The 24,979-nt window shown below is 38.4% G+C and overlaps 2 protein-coding genes across 3 annotated transcripts; one reads left to right on the forward strand and one right to left on the reverse strand.

Moving 5' to 3' along the window:
- Positions 1 to 11: 11 nt before the first annotated feature.
- Positions 12 to 10,599, reverse strand: lgi1b (leucine-rich, glioma inactivated 1b). Of its 2 annotated transcripts, XM_033985287.2 has the most exons (10): positions 10,099 to 10,599; positions 9,933 to 10,004; positions 8,441 to 8,512; positions 8,084 to 8,155; positions 6,753 to 6,824; positions 5,382 to 5,551; positions 5,129 to 5,293; positions 3,353 to 3,573; positions 2,471 to 2,717; positions 12 to 1,502 (listed from the first exon to the last, which is right to left on the reverse strand). In XM_033985287.2, exons 1-10 carry the CDS (start codon positions 10,293 to 10,295, stop codon positions 1,153 to 1,155), a joined length of 1,638 nt encoding a protein of 545 aa, XP_033841178.1. In that variant the 5' UTR covers positions 10,296 to 10,599; the 3' UTR covers positions 12 to 1,152. The 2 variants fall into 2 exon arrangements, with proteins under 2 accessions (XP_033841178.1, XP_055085512.1); XM_055229537.1 differs by lacking the exon at positions 8,441 to 8,512.
- Positions 10,600 to 11,376: 777 nt separating this feature from the next.
- On the forward strand, positions 11,377 to 24,645 carry fra10ac1 (FRA10A associated CGG repeat 1). Its single transcript, XM_033985286.2, has 14 exons — positions 11,377 to 11,469; positions 11,800 to 11,879; positions 11,949 to 12,041; positions 12,267 to 12,312; positions 12,431 to 12,507; positions 12,629 to 12,712; positions 12,797 to 12,881; positions 13,232 to 13,277; positions 19,005 to 19,118; positions 20,498 to 20,540; positions 20,880 to 21,007; positions 21,621 to 21,665; positions 22,988 to 23,072; positions 24,034 to 24,645. The coding sequence occupies exons 1-14, from the start codon at positions 11,452 to 11,454 to the stop codon at positions 24,074 to 24,076; spliced, it is 987 nt and encodes a 328-aa protein (XP_033841177.1). The 5' UTR covers positions 11,377 to 11,451; the 3' UTR covers positions 24,077 to 24,645.
- Positions 24,646 to 24,979: the final 334 nt, after the last annotated feature.

Raw genomic sequence — 24,979 nt, forward strand, 5'->3', positions numbered from 1 at the left:
CATAGCTCCATTCATAGTTGAACTGAACTTGAACTCTGACCACCTTCAGCCCTGTCTCCTCTTTTGTGTAGTTTTGGGGGTGCATGTACCCATAAAACCATTCATTCAGAATAACACATTTATTTCTAGTTTTCCAAAAAAATAAAAAATAAAAAAATAGCCAACTGTTCGCTATAATGGTAGTATGTAATAAGTCTACATTATAGAGGAAATGGTCATTTCTAAATTAGGAGCTAAGTTCTACATTGTCTAAAAACAGTCTTTTTGGAAAGCCTACAACAGCAATATTATAAATATAAATTACTTTACAAAACATATTTGGCAAATATAAATGCAGTGAGTTAGTGTAACAGTGTTTTGTGTAAGTCTCAGAAAGAGAACATAATGAAAATACAGGTAGTGGGTTAGGAGGTGTAAAGTATCTACACTTAGCAGTGCAGCACTACATCAAACTTATAAAAATAACACGTGCAAGTAAATAACACGTGCCCACCAGTGGGGTGCAGAAGACACCATGCAGACCAGAAGAAGGACCCTCCTGAAGGAGGAAGGAAGGACCCTTCTGACTTTATGTTTCAAACTCTTGGTCCTCTTTGATGCTTACACCAGGAACAAACATTCTTACAGAGGGGCAAAAAACAGAATTATGGACAATGGGATACTCCTGGCAAGTTATTCATCCAGAGGTATTATTATCAGAAGCCTTTCAGAAAAGCATCTGATAGGACTTTTTTTTTTTTCAAAATTTCATCACTGCTTCACTTTCATCAACTGTTTTTTCCTTTTTTTAATCAGGCTTATTAAACCTGTGGGTATTCATCTTGTTGCATTGTAATGACCTGGGCTATAGAGAACAATGTCTAAACCAAGTAAATTATAGCTACTACAGGCATATATGAAACATATGTCTAACCTTCATCTTATATAATGCTTTTACAGTCACTTTACAATTTTGTGTGTTATTCATTCATACATTACTAACAGTAACTACACAAGCTCTAAGCAAAACTCAATTCAGACCTTAACTGCTAAATATGCCTGAGTACCAGGAGGCCTGAATGTCACTGGTTCCTGTATTCAAATTTTAGAGGAAAAAATTAGATACAATTGGAATTGCAATTTAAATTTGATTGCGAGTCCCAATATTTCAATTTAATTACTGAGGTCAATCATGAGGTGCTCGTATATCTGCGTTTTTCCCTTGAAGCTGGACGCAAAAAGAAAGATGCGCTCATCGATAGCAGCCAGCGCGAACCCTCTTGGGGCTTGGATGTTCAGCTCCTGGGATGAGACAAAGTGGCCCCTCTTAGTGTCCCATTGGTAGACCTGTGTCAGAGAGTAGTCGCTGCCCAGGATGGCGTACTGCCAGTTGCCGATGGTGACAGGCTGAAACACCATGGAGCCGCGAGAGGGGAATGTCTGGACCTCTTTGAACATGGCTCCGTCCCAGCGCATCACCTTGGAGTCCCCAATGAATCTTGTCAGGCAGATAAACAGCTCACCTTTAAAAAAGAGACAGTGGACAAGTTGTTTGCTGTTGCATTCAGGGAAACGCGAGGGTTATGCAAGAGGTTATCTCAATGTCCGAAACATTGCATCTGAAAATGCAAATACAAATAGTCAATATTGAAAGAATTTAAAGCTTTTTTGTACAGGTTTATTCACATTTGATCTAATAACTCTCTTAGTCATGGCCAATGAGCATTCTGATACATCAGGGTACTACTATCATGTCACTTTGTGTCCCATGTCAACATTTCTAAGGTGTCACAGGTCAGCACATGTTCAACTCAATTTAATTTCTTTTCTAACATTTGTAACATTTAACAATTTTAGTCTTCTAATGCTTTTATGATAAGCATGAGTCACCTATTACATTTGAACATGTTTATTTTAAGGGATTTCTTGAATAAACTCATACAAAGATGTAATAGTCTCAATGTGAAGTGTTCAGTTGATTAGTTCAGCTGATGAGGTTATATTATCCTACCTTTTGTCACGTCAAATAAATATTTGCTAATCTTTAGGACATTACTATAAATTACATTTTACAAACAGTATGCAACTATCTAGCCCAAAAAATAGACTGGAAAAAGCATGTTTTTTGTTGTTTTTTGGTTGCAAAATTTTAACTTTTTAATGTAATGTGTCACCTCCAGAAAGTTACATACTGTAGGTGGATGATGAGACAAAAATCATAACATTGTATTCGTTTGTGATTTGTAGGTTTTGTGATCAATCATTTGTTTTTAAAAAAACAAATATTTAGCTACTACTACGCTACTGGCAGCAGTTGTTATTGGTAATGGCATATGTATTGGCAGCTGAACTGAAAAAGCTGGATTGGTACATCCATACATTGGTCCTCAATGGTTATGTAAACACCTTAAGCAATAATGAGTGCATTGCCCTGTGCAGAGATCTACAGATGAATTGTCCAGTTTGTCAAAGGTAGAAATGCAACTCTGACCTTTGACCCGAAAGTGCTTGACCGAGAACACATCCTCCATGTCGGGTATGTCCGTGCGGCGGTCAAACAGCTTCATGATGCGGTTCCATTGGTACACCACAGGCCTCTGGGAGCTGCTGGACAGGATCAGGTGAGGCTTTCCGGACATCTCCACATACTCCACATCTGTGTCCCGGTACCAGGGGTGGAGGGACTGGTGAGAGTAGAAGCCATTACCGTTCCACTTATACACTGTGGTGGAGCCAGCCTGCAGAGAAAAGGAAATCCATTTGGGTATTTTAGAGCATTTGGTAAAACAGAGCATCTGTGAACATTGATAACAGAAAACAGGGTTAATAACCTTTTCATACAGAACTGTGGTAATTGGCTAATTAAAAAAATCACCAATTACCACCTAAAAGGTTTCGTAATTAAAGTAATAATATTTACAATGCATTTATATATAAAGGTTGATCTATAGTGACTGAAGGCTTCTAGATAACGATATGAATGAATTTCTTCTTTCTTGCCACCATTGTCACCATTTTTGTTATAAAATGCCTTTTGCCGTATGTTTTAGAGTCCGTAGTCCAGATAAAAATGATTAAAATACTCAACAATTAGTCAATTAGCCACAATTACAATACAACTGTAGTTGTAATATTCCTATTTAAAAATATATATTCTCAACGAATTATACAATTTTAACTTATATTATAAATGTATCATGTATCACCTTAGTAACCAAACATTTCATAATAAAATTTTTTTCACAAATTTCTAAACTTTGCACATCATCTGAAAAAATGTACTTTCCATGAATGGAGTGAGGGGTGTGACACAAGTCCTTAGACAAGATAGACAGAATATATGAATATGGTGAGTTAAACAAGGTAAACTCACCTTGGAGCTGTCAGCGATAATGAAGAAAGATTCCCCATCGATCACAAACGTTTCGATGTCATTGGGCTTACGGATCTTCAGGATGTCGATGTCCTGGATCTTGATGAACTTATTCGCAGATATGTCACGCTTGTAAATGTGGGAACCCCCAAACAACTGAGCCACAATGATAAAGAGGTGGTTGTCGATGACCATGGGCTTGCAGACTACAGTAGAGGTGCCTGGAAGGCAAAACATGCAAAATTTGTATTATTTTATATAGTGACACACTTTAGGGCTGCTCAGTTAGGAGAGGAGAATCGGACCGATAGTCGAATCTCGGATTCAGGAGGAGCAGTACGGTTTTCGTCCTGGTCGCAGAACACTGGACCACCTCTATACTCTCCATCGGGTCCTCGAGGGTTCATGGGAGTTTGCCCAACCAGTCCACATGTGTTTTGTGGACCTGGAGAAGGCATTCGACCGTGTCCTTCGTGGTGTCCTTTGGGGGGTGCACTGGGAATATGGGGTCCGGGGCTCTTTGCTAAGGGCTGTCCGGTCCCTGTATGACCGGAGCAGGAGCTGTGTTTGCATTGGCAGCAGTAAGTCAGACCTGTTCCCAGTGCATGTTGGACTCCGCCAGGGCTGCCCTTTGTCACCAGTTCTGTTCATTGTTTTTATGGACAGAATTTCTAGGCACAGCCAGGGGCTGGAGGGGGTCTGGTTTGGGAACCACAGGATCTCATCTCTACTGTTTGCGGATGATGTTGTCCTGATGGCTTCATCGAGCCAGGACCTGCAGCAGGCACTGGGGTGGTTTGCAGCCAAGTGTGAAGTGGATGGGAATCAACTCCTCTGAATCCGAGGCCATGGGTGGTGGTTTGCCCTCTTTGGGTGGGTGGTGAGTCCTTGCCTCAAGTGGAGGAGTTCAAGTGACTTGAAGTCTTGTTCATGAGTGAGGGAAGGATGGAGTGTGAGATTGACAGGTGGATCGGTGCAGCGTCTGCAGTGATGCGGTCGCTGCATCAGTCTGTTGTGGTAAAGAAGGAGCTGAGCCGAAAGGCAAAGCTCTCGATTTACCAGTCAATCTAGGTTCCTACCCTCACCTATGGTCATGAGCTTTGGGTAGTGACCAAAAGGACAAGATCGTGGATACAAGCTGCCGAAATGGGTTCCCTCTGCAGGGTGGCTGGGTGCACCCTTAGGGATAGAGTGAGGAGCTCAGTCACATGGGAGGAGCTCAAAGTAGAGCCTCTGCTCCTACACGTCGAGAGGAGCCAGCTGAGGTGGCTCGGGCATCTGTTCCAGATGTCTCCTGGACACCTCCCTAGGGAGTTGTCCTGAGCATGTCCCACCGGGAGGAGGCCCGGGGAAGACCCAGGAAACGCTGCAGGGACGATGTCTCTTGGCTGGCCTGGGAACGCCTTGGGGTCCCACCAGAAGAGCTGGAGGATGTGTCTGGGGTGTGGGAAGTCTGGGAGTCCCTGCTTGGACTGCTGCCCCCACGACCCGGCCTCCGTTAAGCGAAAAAAAAATGGATGGATTTTGTATCTGTATTCAGTATGTGTATTTAACACCTTATTTTTTATGCATGCCCTTATTTTAGTTCATAGTTTGTGATTTTTGTTCACTGACACTGACAATAAAACATTTTCTGATTCTGATTTTCTGGAGAGAAAACTTGGAGAGTAAATACAGGTCATAATGCATTTGTAATATTGTGCTTTATGTATAAAATACAGTTTTTATCCCCCTCTTCGTAATTGATTAATTGCACATCCCTAAACAAGGTCTTACTTTCTATTGTGTCAAAACTTCGGAAATTCATCTCAACGTGATCCCACTCTAAAAAACTGCATGTTCCAGCAAATGGTTGGGCAAACACAACAAACTGGTCCATGCCAAAGGTAAAAGCCTCCACGGATATGGATTCAAATTTCAGTGACTGATAGGAGGCAAACTCTGGAACAACAAAAAAGGTAAAAAAAAATTAAGGTTAAAGGCAATAGGAGTTATGCATGTGCAGATGACAGGGAAGTTAAAAGGTTACCCGCAGTGATGCAGTCAAAGGAGTGTGGCAACAGGTCATTGATCTTCCTCCCCTGGTGAGAAGGTGGGCCACTACAGTGGATCTCGTCCAGGGTGGCATTGGTCTGGTGCATCCACTCCACCAGCCACTTCAGTTTACAGTCACACACAAGATTATTTCCGCGTAAATCCCTGCATTAACAATAAATAAATACTTCTGCATACTGTTATTTGTAATTGAGACCCCTAGGTAAGAGACATGGCTTAGCAAGTAATACTATTTCTCATTTTTACTTACAAAAAAATCCACCTAGATATAATGTGTAGATAGTTTTGGCACGAATACTGAATATTTGAAGTATAGTATTTCTTTAATTGAAAACCTCAATATTACAGTATGAAACATTTTGTGCAACGTTTCTGTATGGGGTTTAAATTGAACTACTGCCACTTTTACCTTTACACACCACATTGGGACTGAATCTTAAAATTAAACTAAAGACTAGAACTAAAACAGACTATAACAAGAGTATAAATAAAATGTGAACACACTCTTAATTTGCAAAAACATCATTCTTAAGATACAGCTTTTTCTTTCAGTTGTCTACTTTCTCTTTAATGTTCAATATGAGTGCACTTTAGTCAACATAATTTCCATTAGTGTTTGGTTATTACGCATTGTTCTGCCCTCTGTCTCCCTGCAACAGGACAGCACTTTGGACAAAGGCCAGATAGCCAACAGAAGTGTCCTATCTCCAGAGCAGTCCCGCTCTGAAGTGCACTCAAACTGCAGTTGCCCTGGCAGTATGTGCTCACTGCATTTGCACAGTGTTTCTGGTATTGTTCCTGCTGGGAAAAAAACTATTCTGTTGTCAAAGAGTGACAACCTTAGCATTTACACTAGCCTTCTGCCACACAATGACTCGTCTTCTTCAAACTGTTTGTCTTCTCTCATGTAGATGCGCTTCCAGATTGCATGGCATAAAAGCAATACCAGCTCGTTTTCAAATGTATGGATATTAACAATAACATATTTTTCTTAGATCTGGAATAGAAGATTTTCAAGCATAAATGCCCATTTCACAGAGTCATAATCCTTTTTGAAAGCTCTAATTTGGTGAAGAATGTTTTCTATTGTAATTTAACAGTCGACGTGTTTCTGACAATTTTACCACAACTTGGATTAACTGACTCTGTGCGGTTACAGTGTATTTCACTGTTATCAAACTTTAAATATTCCAGTGGTACAAAGGTTTTTTGTTTTTTTTATTAAATCCCAGATAGAATATAATATACAATTCTGTATCTACAAAAAAAATAAATGTAACTCAATTTACAGAGCAAATTGTGAATAAATCGTGCATAAAACCCACAAAAATAAGGGGAAACTTACACTTTGGTCAGCGCCTCCATGCCCCTGAACACATCTTTAGGCAGCGTATCAAGGTTGTTGTACGCCAGACTCCTAATCAGCAAAGAGGAAATCATAGTTTTACATAGTAATTACACACCATTTTGAGAGGGTCAAATTAGCTCAAGTGTGCTTCAGACAAAACAACTTCAAGTAAGATGGAGAGGGTGTGGAAAATGTGAAAGAATCAACAAAATATCTATAAGAAAGACTAAAAGAAATACCGACATCTGCCCTATCTTGGCGTCTTTTCTAAGTGAGAACTAAATGATATGAAATGACAGCATAATTCATGAGCAATGCATTATTTATTTAAGAGGTTTTCTGGAGAGAAGTCATTATGCATAGGCTCTGAATGAGACCGCACTCTCTTAAGTCTAAACACACAGGGGGATAAAACAGACTGGACAAGATTCCAGCAGGACCCTCGTCTCAAATGTGTTAAAAATACATCTCTTAATATAATATGCAGCAATAATGCCAACTACCAGTGCATATATTTTTTAGTGCCTACTTTTCATCAAAGGAATAGACTGAGAATTGATTCAAGAAATTATCAAAAATATTTAGATTTGAAAATTGTAGATGCATTTTCATTTCAGTAGCAGTCCTCCTGCAGTAATGTGGAAGATTTTGCTATATGGACTATACCATGGTAGTTGACTAATAGACTACTTGGTGACCACATTTTTTAATGGTAATAATCATTTTCCAGTGCTTACAAATCAAAATTATTATCATTATTTTTCGCTGGTCCAGGACAAACCAGTGGGACTCTGTGGGGAAGATTATAGGTCACTTGGTTTAGTTTACAACACACACTTATATTTAGATGTGCTCTCAGGTCAGTCATGATTGGGTCTATCTTTACTTTAGGCTGGCTTAGTTTGCACTGCAGTAAACATTAAACGGCACAAGAATGAGGAACCTTTAATTTCCATGACTGTGATTACTGCAAAACTAATATTGCCTTTTGCAATAGTCACTTTACTATCACAGTTAAAATATAAACAAAAAAAGATTAAAATGATTTCCTCTATAAAAAAAATTACTTGAGGAAATGCACTCAATTCAAATATTTCTATTTATAGAGCCATGTAAACTCTAAAACTTACTACGTCACACTGAGTTGTCACATTTGGAGTGACTGCTATCTGCCCTTCAGAAACCTGATCCAACGCCACCTCCTGCCAACCACCTCTGCATGTCGCCACGGCAGCAGCACAGGCACCGACAGGGGCAGAGTGAATGGTAACAAGCAGTATGAAATATATTTTAAAATAAGAAAGAAAGGCTTGTCTGTCAGTACTTACAGATGTATCAGAGTCTTCAAGCCCCGGAAAGCAAAAGGAGATATGGAGGCTATTTTGTTATTTTCAATGAATCTGCAATATAGACATTACTGTAAGCACTCCAAAAATGTATCAGATGACAAGGTAATATTCAATGAACCTCTCATTTCAAATATCTAATAGAGAAAGGGGAGCAGGTAAAATTAATATGGTTAATGCACAGATTTTTGTAACTTGTCTGCTTCATCAATTCTGGATTTGTGTGGTTTAATAAATACAGAACCTGCATTGGCAATAACTTTTCAACAACAACAATTTTTCTCATATATGGATTTTGTATATCATCTACTACTACTACTACTTCTAAATACTACTTACAGATACTCAAGATGTGGTAGCCCGAGGAAAGCGTCTTCGTCAATAAGATCGAATGTATTGGCAGTGAATAACCTTAAAAAAACATATTTTAAATGATTTGCATACTATACAGTGAATGTGTGAGTGAATGGTAGGTAACTTGTAGTCTACAACTTGGATGGTTCAACTTCGCCACCTTAAGTTACCTCTGCAACTATGGACAGTTGTCCAAGAAACCCTAGGTGATTGCAGCACAAGAAATAATACACTATTCCTATAATATAATAAAAACAACATTATAATATGCAATCATGTCTAAAAGTGTCAGCTCTACAGACAATGGCTTGTTCTATTTCTACCCACAGAGTATGAATGAAATTGCCTGAAAATTGCTGCTCCCTCCCACACGCTTCAGTAAATGAATGACCAGCATGGATGTGCACTCCCACACAAGTGTCTCTTTTATTCTTTGATGTCCAAATGGTCAAATAATGAATTTTCCTCCTCTTTGTCCATTCAATGACTGTTCTTGCGCTTACCAAAGCCAACAGCATTGATTTAATAGCACTTAGCTCTAGATTGTCCCGGTCACCTTGGCCTAAAGTACCACTGTAATACCACTCGTTTAGCCCCTTCACTTTTAGTCATATTCATCACATGGTTTGTTCCTCTGGCGACCAGCCCACAGCAGTGCATTCCTGTTTAGACTGATTTAGTGTTCTATGTGCATATGGAGTCACTGATGCCAAGAAACATATGTAGTTGTAATGTTTTGATGCTTAGTGACAAAAAGCTATTATGTGTGAGATTGTGATTAGAGGCCTGTTATAGCAGACCTCGATGTTAATTTGGTGACCTATGATAAATTGTTCTTGACCGTGCTCTGAGAATAAACAGAGAAGCAAGGCCTATAATACACAAAGCTGGGACAGTGAGTAAAATAAAACAAAAACAAACAAACATCAAAATATACAAAATTGAGTTGTAAATGCACTTTTTTCACATATTTTAAGATGCTTTGCTGCCATCATACACACAAAGAAAAATATGCTTTTCACTTCTTTGTTCTTAGATTTGGGAATTTTCAAACCAGTGCATTCTTTTGCTGTATTTGGCACATTGATTCAACTTTTTGTAACAAGACTTTTGCATGTAATGCATAAAACATGTTACTTTGCAAACTCATAAATGTTTTTCTCTGCATCCCCTGCTGTTAGTTTGTGTGGCCAGGTGCTCTATTGCATAATACTGATACAACTAAAGAGAATCCTCCTTTAACGAAGCCTCAAAGCAACCCCTTTGGGAAGAGCCTGTCTCATTGTTTTGCTGCTGGGCACCATCAACAAAGACAGATATAAATACACTCAAAAATAAATGGGACAGGAGAAGCTTGTAATATTGTGTATTGTTGCTTTAGTGCAAAAGGATCACTGTATTGCACAGAGCTACGTTGCAGTAAATTTTCAATCCTTTTGTTGTTGTTTTTTTAAGTGCTTTATGGTGGGGTACTCACAGCAGTTGCAGGGCAGGTGTGTGGACAAAGCTTCCAGCTGATATTTCATTGAATCCTGACTTTACAAAAGATCTGTAAAGAAAAAATACACATTGGAACAAGATTAAATTAACAAAAGTGCACAATTTAGTATTTTACACAATTGGAAGTGTAGTTTTGGGCGTACAGAGACACGACGTCACTGGGAAAAGTATGTGGCACAGATCGGACATTCTCACACAGTGCATTGTCCTTAGTGCAGGAGCATCCTATGGGACACCTCGGCTGCCTCAGTCTCCGTCCATCCGCTAAAACCAAGCACATAACCGCAACCCAAACCAAGAGCGTCCATCCAACTCCCCATCTCTTCTCGGGATATCCCATAGTGTTTCTATCCACTCTGCTCCGCTCTAGAACAGCTTGATAGACAATCCCTTACAAAGCTTTCACATGCAACTTCTCCAACAAAAATCGCTCCTCTAAAATGTTTTCTGCCCCGTTTTGTTTTTAATGATGAGCCTCGCGTAAAGCTTGGCTGTGCGTCCTGCGTCTCAATAGGAAGGCTCCAGTCCAACGGATTCGTTCTGCAAAGGGCAGGATTACCAATGCGGGACAGACATTATAACATAGCCCACTAAATTCCCCAGGGAGAGAAAGAGAAAGACAGGGAGGGTGAGAGACGGAGGGAAAGGGGGGAGACTCTCGTAAGGTGCGCTTTTTTATGCGCACGGGCTGCTATAAGCCTATTTATGCGCGTTTGAGAGCTGTGAATGGATAATGAGCAGCTTCAATTCAAGAGCCGCTATACAAATGCACCTGCTTCTTTTTATCCTTTTATGTTTTCATGTCTTCTTTCAAACAATCATGGCATGATCTGAAAAAAAGAAAATCATACAGACGAAATGTTAAAAAAGCCACACAATTTTGACAGAATTCTCAGATTCTAATAAAGCTATAGTCTTTTCTCTACAACCTTCGTGATATAAGAAATGCCTCTATTTTTTTCCATATCTGGTTATTGGAAACATGTTAAGAGTACATCATGGCTACCTTTACGGACAAAAGCTGTGCGCGGGTAATTTACCACAGTAGTTCTTTGGACTGTTTGGGATTTCCTCTTTTTGGATTTCAATTGAATGCTTTGTTGAGTGTCAGTAGGACGCGGTTGAAACAGTGGAAGTCTGTTTCTGAACTGTGAACTTTCCGCCCCGCCACCTCTAATAACCCGAGGGCTCATTATGTCCAAGCATTCCCATAGGCTAATTGTGCGCCTTTATACTTTCATTTCTGACATCAATTAGCCGATATTGTACTGCCACTAGACACAAACAACACATTAACTAACCAAAAACAGTACTAAATCGATACAAGTACCGCTTACGAATAAATATAGAACATTTTGTAAAAAAAAAAAAAAAAAATCACCAATATAGTGTTGAAGTACGTCATCAATCCGCGACGCCTTGTCAACGTCATCAAAAGTGAACACGACTACTCCGACATAAACATTCACAAATAGTGCACACTTTTCGGATTCACGATGGATAATCTTGTAAAGGTGCTTATTAAAGAGAAAACCGATTTCTCACCAAACATTAAAATGCTATAGATTGTCTATATACCGGGTTATTTGGCCACTTTTGTTGTTGCAGCAGCAGCAAGCAAACAAGCAAGCTAATGTTTACCTCTATCTAAATGACATTTCGAGTATATTCGTGTTATATTGTTGCTTTGTATTCATTTAGTGACGTGCATTAGGAATATAGACATTGGTTATACGATCGTAGCGTCTTATCGTAGCGCTAAACTGATCGACTACTATAGCTCTACTATATTTGTGAGCTAATAAACAATTTCGTGACAGTGTTTACAATATGTGTTTTCTCAGGTTCATGGAAGTGGTGGCTATGATTCAGACTTCAGTGATGAAGATGGACAGGGAGAATCATCAGAGAAGAAGCTCAAAAGGTAGAAAGAGATATTCACATAATTTATCCTTCTATTTACCAGTGTAATTCCCTCATTGTCTTTCTATAGGAAACGTGAAGAAGAAATCCTACAGAAGCCATTTGAAAAGGGTCGACATTCTCAGGTGGCTCACAGGAGTTTCCACACCAGCGAGATAGACAGGTACAAATCTCAACATGCAAGTCATAATTCACTCTAACAATGTAGCAGAAATGTACAAGATAAAATTGCTTTCCTTTTGAAGTTCCTATTTATTAACGCCGTATTTCAATGGACAAAGATTAACCAATAAAATGTATTAATATGATAACATTTTATTTGTAAAATAGTCTGAATACAATTCACAACTAGTCAATAGCCTATTACTGTCATTTTCTTTTTTTTCAGAGAAGAAGCTAGAAACAGAAGAGCTCATCTAATATCTTTGAATGCTGTATCCTTTTCAATTATGACGGTAACAGATTGTAATTTACAATCATTGTTATTGTGTGGTATTTGGTGCTTGTGTGTACTTCTGCCATTGTTTATGCCATCCCTAACCAGTTTTACAGTTTGAACGACATAAAAAGTTTGTCAGTGACTACATTCTTTATTATGGCGGACAGATGGCTGACTTCAAACGCTCTGCGTAGGTTTTCTATCTCTTAATCATCTTCATCATCTGCTGTTTCCCAATATAGATGCAACAACAATATCAGATCTTATGTGAAATTATGTGGCCTATAAAATGGAACATTTTCTTTCCACAGAGCTAAAGACAAAACAGACTATGATGTAATCCGTGAGAATCATCACTTTCTTTGGAGGGAAGAAGATGAGGAAGAGATGACATGGTGATTATACAGCCTGCTTAGAATATTTTGTCTGGGATATGTGCCACTTTGTATTAAAGCTCTCTCAATCTTTGCTGTTTACAGGGAGAAAGATCTGGCAAAAAAATATTATGACAAACTTTTTAAAGAATATTGCATCGCAGATCTCAGCAGATATAAAGAAAACAAGGTGAGTATGTTGTCACTAAACCTTATAGAAGTAGTCAGCTAAATGTGTCTTTTAAAGAAAGTGAAGTTATCTGGTCTTAATCAGTTGTAAATTTTCACTTTCAATTACAGATGTTATGGCTGGAGCACATTAAATTATGTGTGTTACTGGTGTAACTACACATATTTCAGTAGTTTGGCAGTGATCTAATTACATGTTGACAGACATTTCTTTATAAGAAGGCAAACATGCTGATTTGGTGAATTATCTTCAGGGATTTCTTAATTGATGTTTATTTTTATTTATTTTTAATAAAAAAATTATGATTTTGTTTACATTTAAATGACCTAATATTAATATGTTTTCCATAGTTTGGATTTCGTTGGCGAACAGAGAATGAAGTTATTTCTGGAAAAGGTAAGATATGCTTAAATGTAATGCTAATATAACACGCTTGTAGAATCTCTAAAAAATAATGTTAATATACCATGATTTGGTTTAGAGATAGCAGTTCTCCACTTTGTCCACTGGATGGCAATAGAGATGCACCAAATTCACACTTGCTATTGAGTAACACATTTCTGCAAGAGGCCTTTGTAGTGTTTAAGATGTAAAGCTCTTTCTTTTCATTTCTACCTTTCTTTCCGTCTGACTTATTGGCTTTGCATAAATATTTTTTCGAACCTTTTAAATATTTGACCTTTTGCTTTCTTGTTTACTTATCGCTCCTGCCTCTTGGGGAGCATTTGTGCCACTCAGTGAGAAATTGATCTGTTGATTCACAAAAACAGTGGCTAACATTTAGATTTTTTTCCTCTTACACTGTAATACTTTTGCTTGTTTTTGCTCATTGAGTGTTACTGTGTTTTAATTATTGTTATTATTTGGACACCTGCCTATCCTATATTCATAAGAAGTTTGACCCAGAAGTACAACCTTAATTGGTTAACTTTTTTCACAGCTTGTACAGTCTTCCTCTTCACTTTTAGAAAATTAACTTAGTATCCATGCGACTACATGCACACCCACAGTATGTCTGATCAGGTTAGCTAAGCCAATATATTGTTCCAGATTAAGAGAGGGTAATCCTGGTCTCTTGACAGTTCAACCCCTCTGGCTATACCTTTCAGGAAGTGGGATTAGATTAGGTCAGAGGCACCTAATTTACACTGCCACCTCGGCCATTCACTTCACATTGATGATTCCCATAAAATACTTCTTAAGCACTATTTACAGCATACAACCCTTAATTCTTTTACTAAAATCAATACCAATCTCGGACTTGGCTTTCCTTTCCGAGGGTTTTTTGTGCAAATTGGATGTTAATAGTGTTTGGATTGCATCTTTCAGCCTTTCATTTTAGTAAATATATACAATACTTTAGAAAAAGCCTTAGAGTGTTAAATAAAACTATAGATATAAAATACATGTCTGTCAACAACAAATACATATAATCTGGTAAGTAATCAAAAACTAGCAAGACACTAAAAGCTGGAGAACTCCTCTGCAAAGGCACTGGTCCAACCTTGCACTGGTAAATCCAGAGCTCATATGAAAAAAGCCAGGTCATGTTTCTAAATAACCTGGTTAAATAAGGTACTTTGTGTCTTCAGCTCTTATGTTAAAATGGTACAAAGCAAAATTCTTAATTTATGGAACAGTGATCTGAATCCGTTTGAAATATTTATATTTTTGGTCTATCCTTGACAATTCCTGAAATACCTCAAGGTTGTTTTCATGCTCGTAGACATATTTTATAAAAGGTTGTTCTTGTTCAGAATCCGAAATCTATTCTTCACATGGCTGAACGTTGTCCATTTATTGAATATTTAAAATGAAGGCCACGCCTCCTCTCAAAGCGCTTGCTCTGTTCTTATCTTTACTGAGTCTGACATGAAACTTCAGGTCATGTTAGTTTTAGGTAATCCGCTGCTGACCACCCCTTTGTCCAATCAGATGGGTCTGACATGCTTTAATATGCAAATTAGTTTTTATCTTTTAGAACCTTTTCCTCACTCTAGAAATCATTGTGCTGTTTCTGATGTTATACTCCTAGTTACAGTTGTATACTATTAAACCTAAACTACTATTAGCTTATACATAAAAAATTTTAAACACTGGAGCTAGCCATATTTGCTGGAAAATAAATACTCATACTATATAGTTTTTAGATTGTGCTGTTAATTTAAGTTCACATGATAAAGACATGGAATGTTTGTTATGAGAATAACCTTTACTCTATAGAGCAGAAGCCCCCCTGTCTGCATACACATCTATCAAGTTAAGATATTTGCTGCCAAAGAGAGGGGAGAGGTCAAAGGTAGCTCAATACAGTCCTATTTTTGTTGAAGCAACATGGATTATGTAACATTTCAAACTGTGAAAAAGTTAGCCCAGGCATCCTGCTATAGTGAAGCTAAAACCATCTTATTTTTGTAAATATTACATCTATAATATATATAATATAATCGAGACATTTAAGATCTTAAGACTTTTTTATTGTGCTCTTCTCAGTAAAATGACAGCCCAAATTCAAAGGCAAAAGGTAGTTTTTTGCACCTTAACTGGTTTGCTACCGCTGCGTTTTTGTCTTACCTGTCAGTGGCGCTAAGTATTAGCAGGCAGCTCATTAGCAAACAAAGATTTCAGATATGCCCAGAGCACCATTCTGTCAGATTTTCCCTCTGTATTTCTTGTACTTCACTGTGAGAGGTTTGTACAGAGCTGTATAGGCATGAATAGGCTGAATCTGGTCCACACCTCACCTTGTTGACTCTCTTTGACAGCGGTTTTGAGATTCACGCCTGAGGCCACTATGTGCTGGTTGTTTTCAGTTTCCCATAGGCTTGAGGATTTATTAAAGGAGTACAACCCGGAGTCAACTTCTTATAAAGCAGTTATACGCCCACCTGCTAGAGAAAAAGTCTTGTTTTCGTACTTTGTGTGGGTCAACAGAAAAGGTGTAAATTGATTTATTGCTTTCATGCACAAAGGTGGGTAAGGAAGGAGGTGAACGTGAAAGAAATGATTTATTTGACTGTTTTAATGATAGGATGGCTGCTGGAGTTGTTAGTGCTTGTCATTGTGTGTAATGTCATTCGGTGTAATGACAAGCATAATCCTGAGAATTGTTTGGGTTATCCCCTGTTGGGTGTTTTGGGTTGGATTCAAACAGAGTATAGAGGAGACTACCTGGTAGTGTTGTCACAGTACTAAAATTCCACACTCAAATTTCCCTGATTGATCTGATACTCAATATTATTCCTATACTGCAATGATAATAAAAAACTCTTTAGACAATAGAATGTGATATTCAGCATTAAATAATTGTTCTTTGTTCTATATTCCCATGTTGCCTTATGCCTTATGTGGTTATGCCTGTCACAATAACAAATTTTACTGCACGATATATTGCTACAGATATATACTGTGATAAACTATAATACTTAAACTACTCGATGCCACTGACACAATAAAAATAATGCAGGATGATCCCAGTAAACCATTTTTAACTGCCAGGAAAGGCTGAACATCCAAATTGTACTATTGGATTGACATAGGAGGAAAGGAATTGTCTTTTCTGACTTGATTAACCCTAACAAACATCATAAATTGGTATCTTGATTCGATTGTCACACAGTTGTTTATTAAATTGTTATGTTAACTAATTATCACTGACTAGACACGTTGTTAGACTGTGTCATATTTAGATTGTTTCAGTATAATTTTGTCTGGCACTGATTGCACTCATTAAATGCCCCCAAATTAAGATAATGGCCAAAACAGACAAGAGAAATGGATACAAATTGGCATCACTGTCTTTTCGGACTTGTCCCCTGGGACCCGTCCCTAGAGGTAATAATGCTTAAAGGGTCTCATAGGTCGCTGCCCTGATCATGTTTCTGGTCAGAGTTAATCACGAGACCATCTGTCCTGCTGCATATCCGTCTATTGGTCAGGATCCCGGCCGCTGGCATTAGGAGGCATTGACGAGTTTCCTCTTTAACGCCTTTAGTCAGCTGCCCTCCTGCCAGCACCTTTCACTTCAGCACGTGAGCTCGCCTGATGTGTTGCTGCATTTAGATCCTGTCAACAAGCTGCGAAAGATAGCATTTTCTCTCTCTTCTCTCTGACAGACCAGTCTCATTTTGGCCACGGAGTTACAGTAAAATTTAAAATAACTACACTTTTAATATTTAGTAACTACTAAACATAAAACCCTAAATTAAGTAGCTACTAAGCCCCAGTCTTTCTTAAACTATTTGTTCATTATCAGTTTAGTCTTTGTTCATGCTTAATTAAAGCAAATTAAGGTGTGGGTATTATAAAGTGGTGCTGCAGTTACCTTATCTAGAAGAAATATATTTTGCACTTTTTTAAGGATATCTCATGATAACCAGTGGAGCATTCTTTATTGCAGCAGTGAGCAATGGTCAAGTATACCAGTAAAACATTGTATTTAAAATGGTGCAATGAATATGCTAATTAAGAAGTGTTACTTTGAAGCAGTGGTACTTTTAGTTGTGTACAGTAAGCTGTTTCATTAGTATTAAGATACCGTCCGAAGTTCATGTCACGGAGGATACGCAGGGCTGTTGCATTGACGTCACTGAGGCCTGTGAGAGGATCCTGTCAGGTGTAGACAGGCTGATGTGCTGGTGTCATGGTGTCATTTGACTTTTCAATGTTGAAGGGTATAACAGTATACATAAACAATATGAGCAGTTATTTTTCATTTTTCAGAAATGATGCATAACTTGCATATTTATTATTTTGGGACTGGCATAAACAGTATATTGACTGGCTCAATTTGTACCTCAGCTGATACCAATATGCGATATTTGTCTTGCTGTTGTGCCTGACAACCCATATTTGTCCCTATCAGTTTCAGTAGTTTTAAATTCATGTGAAAGCCCACAAATCAGTACAGTTGTAGTCAAGTTCTTATTAAGTAATTATTATATTTATTTACTTCTATCATTTGTTGTGATTTTTATGATGACTGCGTAAACGTACATACATCTGACCTACATACTTGTGCGATATATTTGGAACTTTTTCTATAAATGAAAACATCCCCTGATATCACCAATACCAATATTAACACCAATATATTATAATAATCTCTACCTAATACTAGGATTTTTTTTTTTTTTTTTTTTTTGGCCAAGCCTGATATAATTATAATATACATAAGTCTACTGTGCACTATTGTAAACGTTTTGAGTTGTACCTGTTAAACCTTTGGAGGTCCCTTGATGCTACTCCCAACTCAAACTAGTGTCAACTCCGCTGACGGCATAGCTGCTTAATGAGCTTCAGCACGTGAAGGGAAAGTGTGGCCATACAGTCTCCTCTTCCCAGTTATAGCCCTGATCCGGGACAGCTGAAGGCAGGCATCACTCTACCTCAGACGGTGTAAGAAGCAATCCCCTCTCTGCACATGCCACCAATGGATTTGAGTGACGCACTTACCCCCTCTGGGACAATCCAGAGGAATCCCACAAACAGCTCGGTGCCACCATAAGCTCCTCATGTGGATAACAGGCAGGTAGATGCTGTGGTCAGGCCATAAGGGGCTGGAAGATGGATGTTCTGAAGCAATAAAAACACGTCATTGAATAAATGCAAGATAGATCACTTTAATGCCATACTGTGGAACATTCCAGGCAAATTAAATAAAAAAAATGAAATGTTTTGGCAGCAATACGCATGAAGAAGTTGTGAAAAGGGCTTGGAAACTGGAAACATCGAAGTTAAGACAGTTACAATACAATTTTGGTCCTAATTAGTTTCCTTAAGAAGAGTATAGTTTCATTTAAGCTGCACTGAAATAAAGAGCTCACATATTAATATTTGAATCATGTATAGTTCAATCAATCTTAAATATAAATAAACTTTATTTATCCCAGGGGGGGGATTTAATTGCTAAACATATAGCCAAAATTATTTCTTCACGCTTTACATTCTTCAGCACCTTTAGGTGTCAGACATTGCACATTTCAGTCTATTACCAATTAGCTGGAAGAACAAACCTTGCAAACGCTCACTCTGCACCGAGGGCAATTTAAAATCCCTCTTACTTCCTGACTATGATGCAACTTAATAAGGTACTTCTCTTCTTATTTCTTTCTCATCTTTCAGGTCAGTTCCAGTGCGGACATAAACGCTGTGACAATAACGATGGCCTGAAGTCCTGGGAGGTGAATTTTGCATATGTAGAACAAGGGGAGAAGAGGAACGCATTGGTCAAACTCCGTAAGTTTGCCATTCTCTCTGCCTTATCTAAACATTGCATCATTTTCTTATTATATCAATGTGCTGTCTCTTCATTGTAAACTGTGTCAAGTGTGATGCTGGTGGCTCTGACCTAATGGAGGCTCCTGTCTAATACCCCTCTCATAATAATCCTCCTTCAGGTATCATAGAGCAGAAAATCCTGTTACAATAATTACGGTAATTGGCCGTCCCACCAATCACAGAAGTTAGTGAGGCAGCCAAGGACAGCCTGCACAGCTGGTCACAGCCAGCAAAGTTCTTATCAAACGGAACGGGTCCTAATTTTCTGACAGTTAAAATAAAGTATAATTTTTGGTTTAGAATTACACTAAAATACTGTTTATAAGAACAATGGGAGGTGTATCCATGTGCATAAATTCAGGGGTGAGAAATACTCATGTCACTGTAAATAAGGAGTTTTTGGGGGCAATTGTACCTTTTGTGGAAGATTTTTCACATTTACTTATATAATTCTACTCATGTAATTGTACTTAACTACATTTAAAATCGTAGCAGTTATTGAGTACAGCACATACTTTCTGTTCCTGTTCTTTTCTTCACTTACAAACACATATAACAACAGTTTCAACTTTCAACTTAGTTATTGTCCCAAATCAGTGCATCGCCTGCTCTGATTTAGCACAATGTCTGGCCAATTTGAACATTACCTGCTTTGATCGGCCAGTGCTCGAAGAATTTGAAAATTGTGATAAAACAACTTCATCTTTCATCTGTACTATTAAAGAAGTATTTAAAAATGACTAGTAATTTGAGTTGTATTTTTCAAACATACTTTATTTTTTTACTTACAATTTTGGCAGCAGTCGTTGTACTTGTAACTGAGTACATTTTTAGCCACTATACTTTAAAGAGTGTACATTTACTCAAGTACAAACGTTCTTACTGTACATATAAGAACTGCCTTGCGATAGACTGATGGAAGTGTGGCTGCCAATCTGTGCCATCGGCCCCTCTGACCACAACCAATCACTGGCACACACTGGATTTATAGTAAGTAAGGTGGGCGAAATGTCTTGCCTAAGGACAAAACAACAGTATGTGCTGGTCTGATGTGATTTGAACTGCTAACTTTCAGGTTGTTTAACGAGCCGGGAGAATGTCTTTACCAAGTACCAATAATTTAATATTTCATCTTTGGTCAAATTTATGGACATTCTAAACCCTCTACAGTCAAGACCTTGCTTAAAAGCCTGTGCCAAATTACATGTATGCAACAATAGCGGTACTAGGGCTGTTATATGTATGTATTTAATTAAAATTCCCCCCACACGTGCTAGTTGTTCTGCAGCACTTGCTTTGTAATTAAGTACTCTTCTTTTGTGTTTCGCTTGTTGTAGGATTATGCCCGGAATGTTCTTTCAAGCTCAACTACCATCACAAGTAAGTCTGCCCCAATCCCACTTCATTTCACACTTAATTGAAATAGGTGCACGGGACACAGAGCAAGTCACCGCGTAGAAGCAGCTTACGTGGAGATGGCGATCAGAACAGAAATGATGTGAATAAATAATGCCAGCTCTTTGAACAGTTGCCGCCGCTTTTTTATTGTTCTTGCTGACTTTTTAAAGGAGTTAGTGAAAGCCTTAACCTTTTCACAGCTTCAAACTGAGATTGAGTGAAAGAGCCCTTTAGCAGCGGGCTTGTATTTGATGTCTTGACTGTAATCAGGAGTCCAGTGTTGTGAATACTCTTTGGTGAATAGCTGATTCTGTTTTTCAGGAGGAAAGAGGTGAAGGCGAAGACAAAGACTAAAAAGGTTTCGGAAGAAAATCGCGCGCCGCCGCCCAAGAAGAAACACAAGAGGAAGCACTCACGCTCCGAGAGGCACAAACATAAGAAGCACAGGGGTAAATTCTCTTCTCAGCATCTTTTCAGCATCAGATCTTTATATTTCAGCATTATTTTTTATAGCACATTTCTGGACGACTCAATGTATAGAAATGAATTGCGTTATATTTATCAAAACAACAATAACCATATGGATAAAAAATTAAATCACAATAAGTATCATCCAATAGAAGAATTTATAAACTAGTCCTGGAGTGGTTCTGGTCCGCTAGTTTTATTCCTTCTGTCTATATTGTGTTTTTTCGTAGAGGTTTGAGTTAGTTCTGATCGACATATCAACAATATTGACAGTAACCACGATCATTATTCAAACCATTACTTGCTTAGAACAGGAAAAAAAAATGAAAGTTGCTGAAGTATGCCACAGAAATAGACATGGGTACTGAACGCACTCACGAGTTCCTTTCACAATTTTTGTAATCAATTAAAGTAGTAATCATTGTAATTAAAATGTCGTAATTTGCATCACTCTAGGTTTGGACATGGTTTAAATTATTATTTTTAATGCAATGCTATATTTTTTACCCATGTATATTCCAAAACTTACAAATAACCAGCTTTAAACTTTTACAACATTCACAGTAATTCTTTGTGTAATTTTATTTTCCCCAGATCATTCCCCCTCTTCCAGCAGCACAGACGCCTCCTCGGACAAAGGTAGCATTCACACCTCACTCACACTTATACAAAAGTACCTCCTCTGCTACAGGACCTCAGCATTGGCCAAATCATTGTCCCCTCCCCCAGTGTGGGATACTGCTCCAAGACACTCCCCCAGTTTTTAGTCTGAAAAACAGCATGCCCCTAAAGCTATGTGGGTAATAGTGTTATCCTGACAGCCCGTCTGTTTCTACTCAGCCTCCCCTCTCTCTGCTCCGTGCCTGTTATTTGACCTATAACCGCACTGTGTGAAATGAAATATGTCTTTACCCTCGAGTCCCCTGTGTGAGGGCAGAGGTCGTAAAGTTTCATGCACAAAAGCACCTTTTCTGACAAGAGATAATGTCGTTGACTGACAACAGACAAAAAACACTGACGATGAGTGGTGGGTGTGTGAATGAAGGTCTAAACCAGTCAGGTCCTATCAGGAATCAAGATACCTTCATTCATACTGGGTAGAGTAGTAAGAGTAAAGTTACTTTAGAAAAATATTACTTAAATAGAAGTACAAAGTAGTGGTCCAGGAAATTACTAAAGTAAAACTAAACCAGCAACTGCCTAGAGTTAACAATGGATTTATAATTTGAAGTTAATGCCGATTGGAAGGACAAATAAAAGGAGGACTGATGCGACAAAAACACATTCATAAATTATTTAAAGCTTTTGTCACTTTTAGACTAATTACAGTGGAATGAGTAACCAAAACTTTTACTCAAGTACTGTTACGCTCTAAAATATATTACACAAGTAGGGATGGTGTAATCCCTCATTCGTCCAGGGGTGGGTCAATGAAGGAGTGGGTTTTTACATTACTCAAGTAGAAGCAAATGTGTAGTAAAGCCAACAAAAGTGTTAGTAATTTGAAATCTGACTTTGCAATATGCCAATACCACCAAAGTTTGATCCAAGGCCTAAATAATGCCTCTGCATCAGTACTTCTCATCAAGTCTCTGTAGTTGTTGTTTTTTTCTATTTTGGACTGGAACAAAAACAGGAAAGTTGCAAAGCTGATATTTTGACACTCTCAAACATTGCAGTCTAAATCTGATTTAGCTCTAGCTGATTAAACAGTAAGGGCCCCTTGAGCCAAAATAAACTGGTGGTCTATAACCTGCCAAGCCTTTCTCTGTGCGTTTACCTTCCTGTCAAAAGGGTGCATAGCTTCCAAAAACCCCATGATTCTTCATAACAACTTCAATCTTCTCAGCCAAAACCAACTTAACTGAACTGAGCCTTGAGACAATATCGCTAGCCTATGACATCCATTCATCAATATAATTTTTCCTCTGGGAGTTGACTTGTGCTCTCTTTCTAACTAGACCCAGAGGCATCAGAGGAGTTGGAGGGCCAATCAGAGGCGGACCACTGGAAAGGTCCTGCTCCTGCGGTGGAGGAAAAGTCAAGGTGAGGTTAAGAGCTAATGTTCATATTAAACTGCACCCTGTAAGCCGCTGTGAAACCATGACTTAGCCCACTAGCTACTAATTACCTTTTATAACACGCTATTTAGAGCCGGTACTCAGAGGGGAGGTCCGCTAGATCTCGCTACATCTCGCTACATCTCGCTACATCTCGCTACATCTCGCTACATCTCGCTACATCTCGCTACATCTCGCTACATCTCGCTACATCTCGCTACATCTACTACAACTATTAATATTATTACTACCACTATTGATGCTGTAGCTAATACACTGTTACTGCTAATAGGTTAGGTTGTACCACTACTGCTACTATATACAAATACTTGGGCAGGGCAGCAGTGGCTCTATTGCATGCTGTTGTTGTGTCTTTAGGCAAGACACTTCACCCATTTTGTCTAGTATGATTGTGATGTGTGAGTGAGTAATTTATTGTGGTTAGAGTGAGTAATGGTGCAGATTGGCAGCCTCACTTAATATTATTAGTATTATTATTATTATTAGTAGTATTAGTAGTAGTAGTAGTAGTAGTAGTAGTAGTAGTAGTAGTAGTAGTAGTAGTAGTAGTAGTAGTAGTAGTAGTAGTAGTAGTAGTAGTAGTAACAGTAGTAGTAGTAGTAGTAATGGTAGCAGTAGTAGTACTTTAAATGATTTACTATATTAAAAAGATGCATACTTAGTACAAGTGAAGTACTACTGTACTAGTGATGCTTGTTTAGACTTTTTTCTGGGAGATATTTTAGCACTGCTGTTGTCATATTTACTTCACAGTTAAACTCTTGCTGGTTTATTTATTTGTTTAAGCTTTTCTGTTTCATACTCCTCCGATATTTACCACAGCAGAGGCAGTCAGGATATTAAACTGCGTGTCAGCACCCTCTCTACAATCCCCACGTGCTTGACAGGAAGTAACATCTCTGTATTTATTTGCTCCTTCTGTTCAGGGAGGAGGAGTTTGACGACTACTTTGAAGACATGTTCCTCTGACGGCGCCACTATCAGCTGTAACCCCGCTGCGACTAAACTTTCCCCTCGACATATCGGCACAGCACAACCGTTCCCTCCAATACAGTGACACAAATAAACAAATATTCACGTAATTCCTGTCACTGTCTTCAATTTTGTGCAGATTTGCCGCCGCCTGTGTGTAGCCCTATCTCACACTAACAGTGCTTTTATCTCGGCTTATCGCATCTTACTTTAATGTACATGCTGGATATTTTTCTTGTTTCTTTTTGTCAGACAGAAATGAGAGGGAATGGTGAAGTGGAAAGGCTTTACCACTGTGCAGTAGACCAAAACATTATGTCACTGATGTGAAAAATGCTCCACATTGTAATGTCTCTCAGTGGCTTCGAGCGTTCGGTAACTAACTCAAAAACGATTAAAACTAAAACGATTCCTTCTTCAATCAATTCAGACTCTTAATTTGTCCTTGGGCAAGACACTTCATCCAGCTTTTGCATGTGATGGTTAGAAAAAAGACTGCAAACAAGGTGGTTAGAGAGGCCACTGGTGCAGTTTGGCAGCCATGTTTTCATCATTCAGCCCCTGGGCAGCTATGGCTAAAGGAAGGAGGTTACCATCACAAATTGTTCAGTGGATAAATAGCACTATGTTTATGACATTTTTTGAAAGGTGGTCTATAAATCCAAGGTAGTATTATTAAATATTGTGAGGGATATGTAAGAAACAAGTGAACATGTGTAAAATGTCTAGATAACTGGATATAGTATCGGTATAAAAAAAGTAAATAAAAATTGTACCTCCTTTTGTAATGTGTGTCTGGATATCAGTATCTCAAAATGTATTAGAATTTGAATTACTCCGATTCCAGCTACTTAAAAGATTAGATTCTTATTTTTCCATATACTACTGATATTTGTGCTG

The sequence above is a fragment of the Periophthalmus magnuspinnatus genome, chromosome 19 (genome assembly GCF_009829125.3).
Source record: "Periophthalmus magnuspinnatus isolate fPerMag1 chromosome 19, fPerMag1.2.pri, whole genome shotgun sequence".
Classification (NCBI taxonomy): Eukaryota; Metazoa; Chordata; class Actinopteri; order Gobiiformes; family Gobiidae; genus Periophthalmus; species Periophthalmus magnuspinnatus.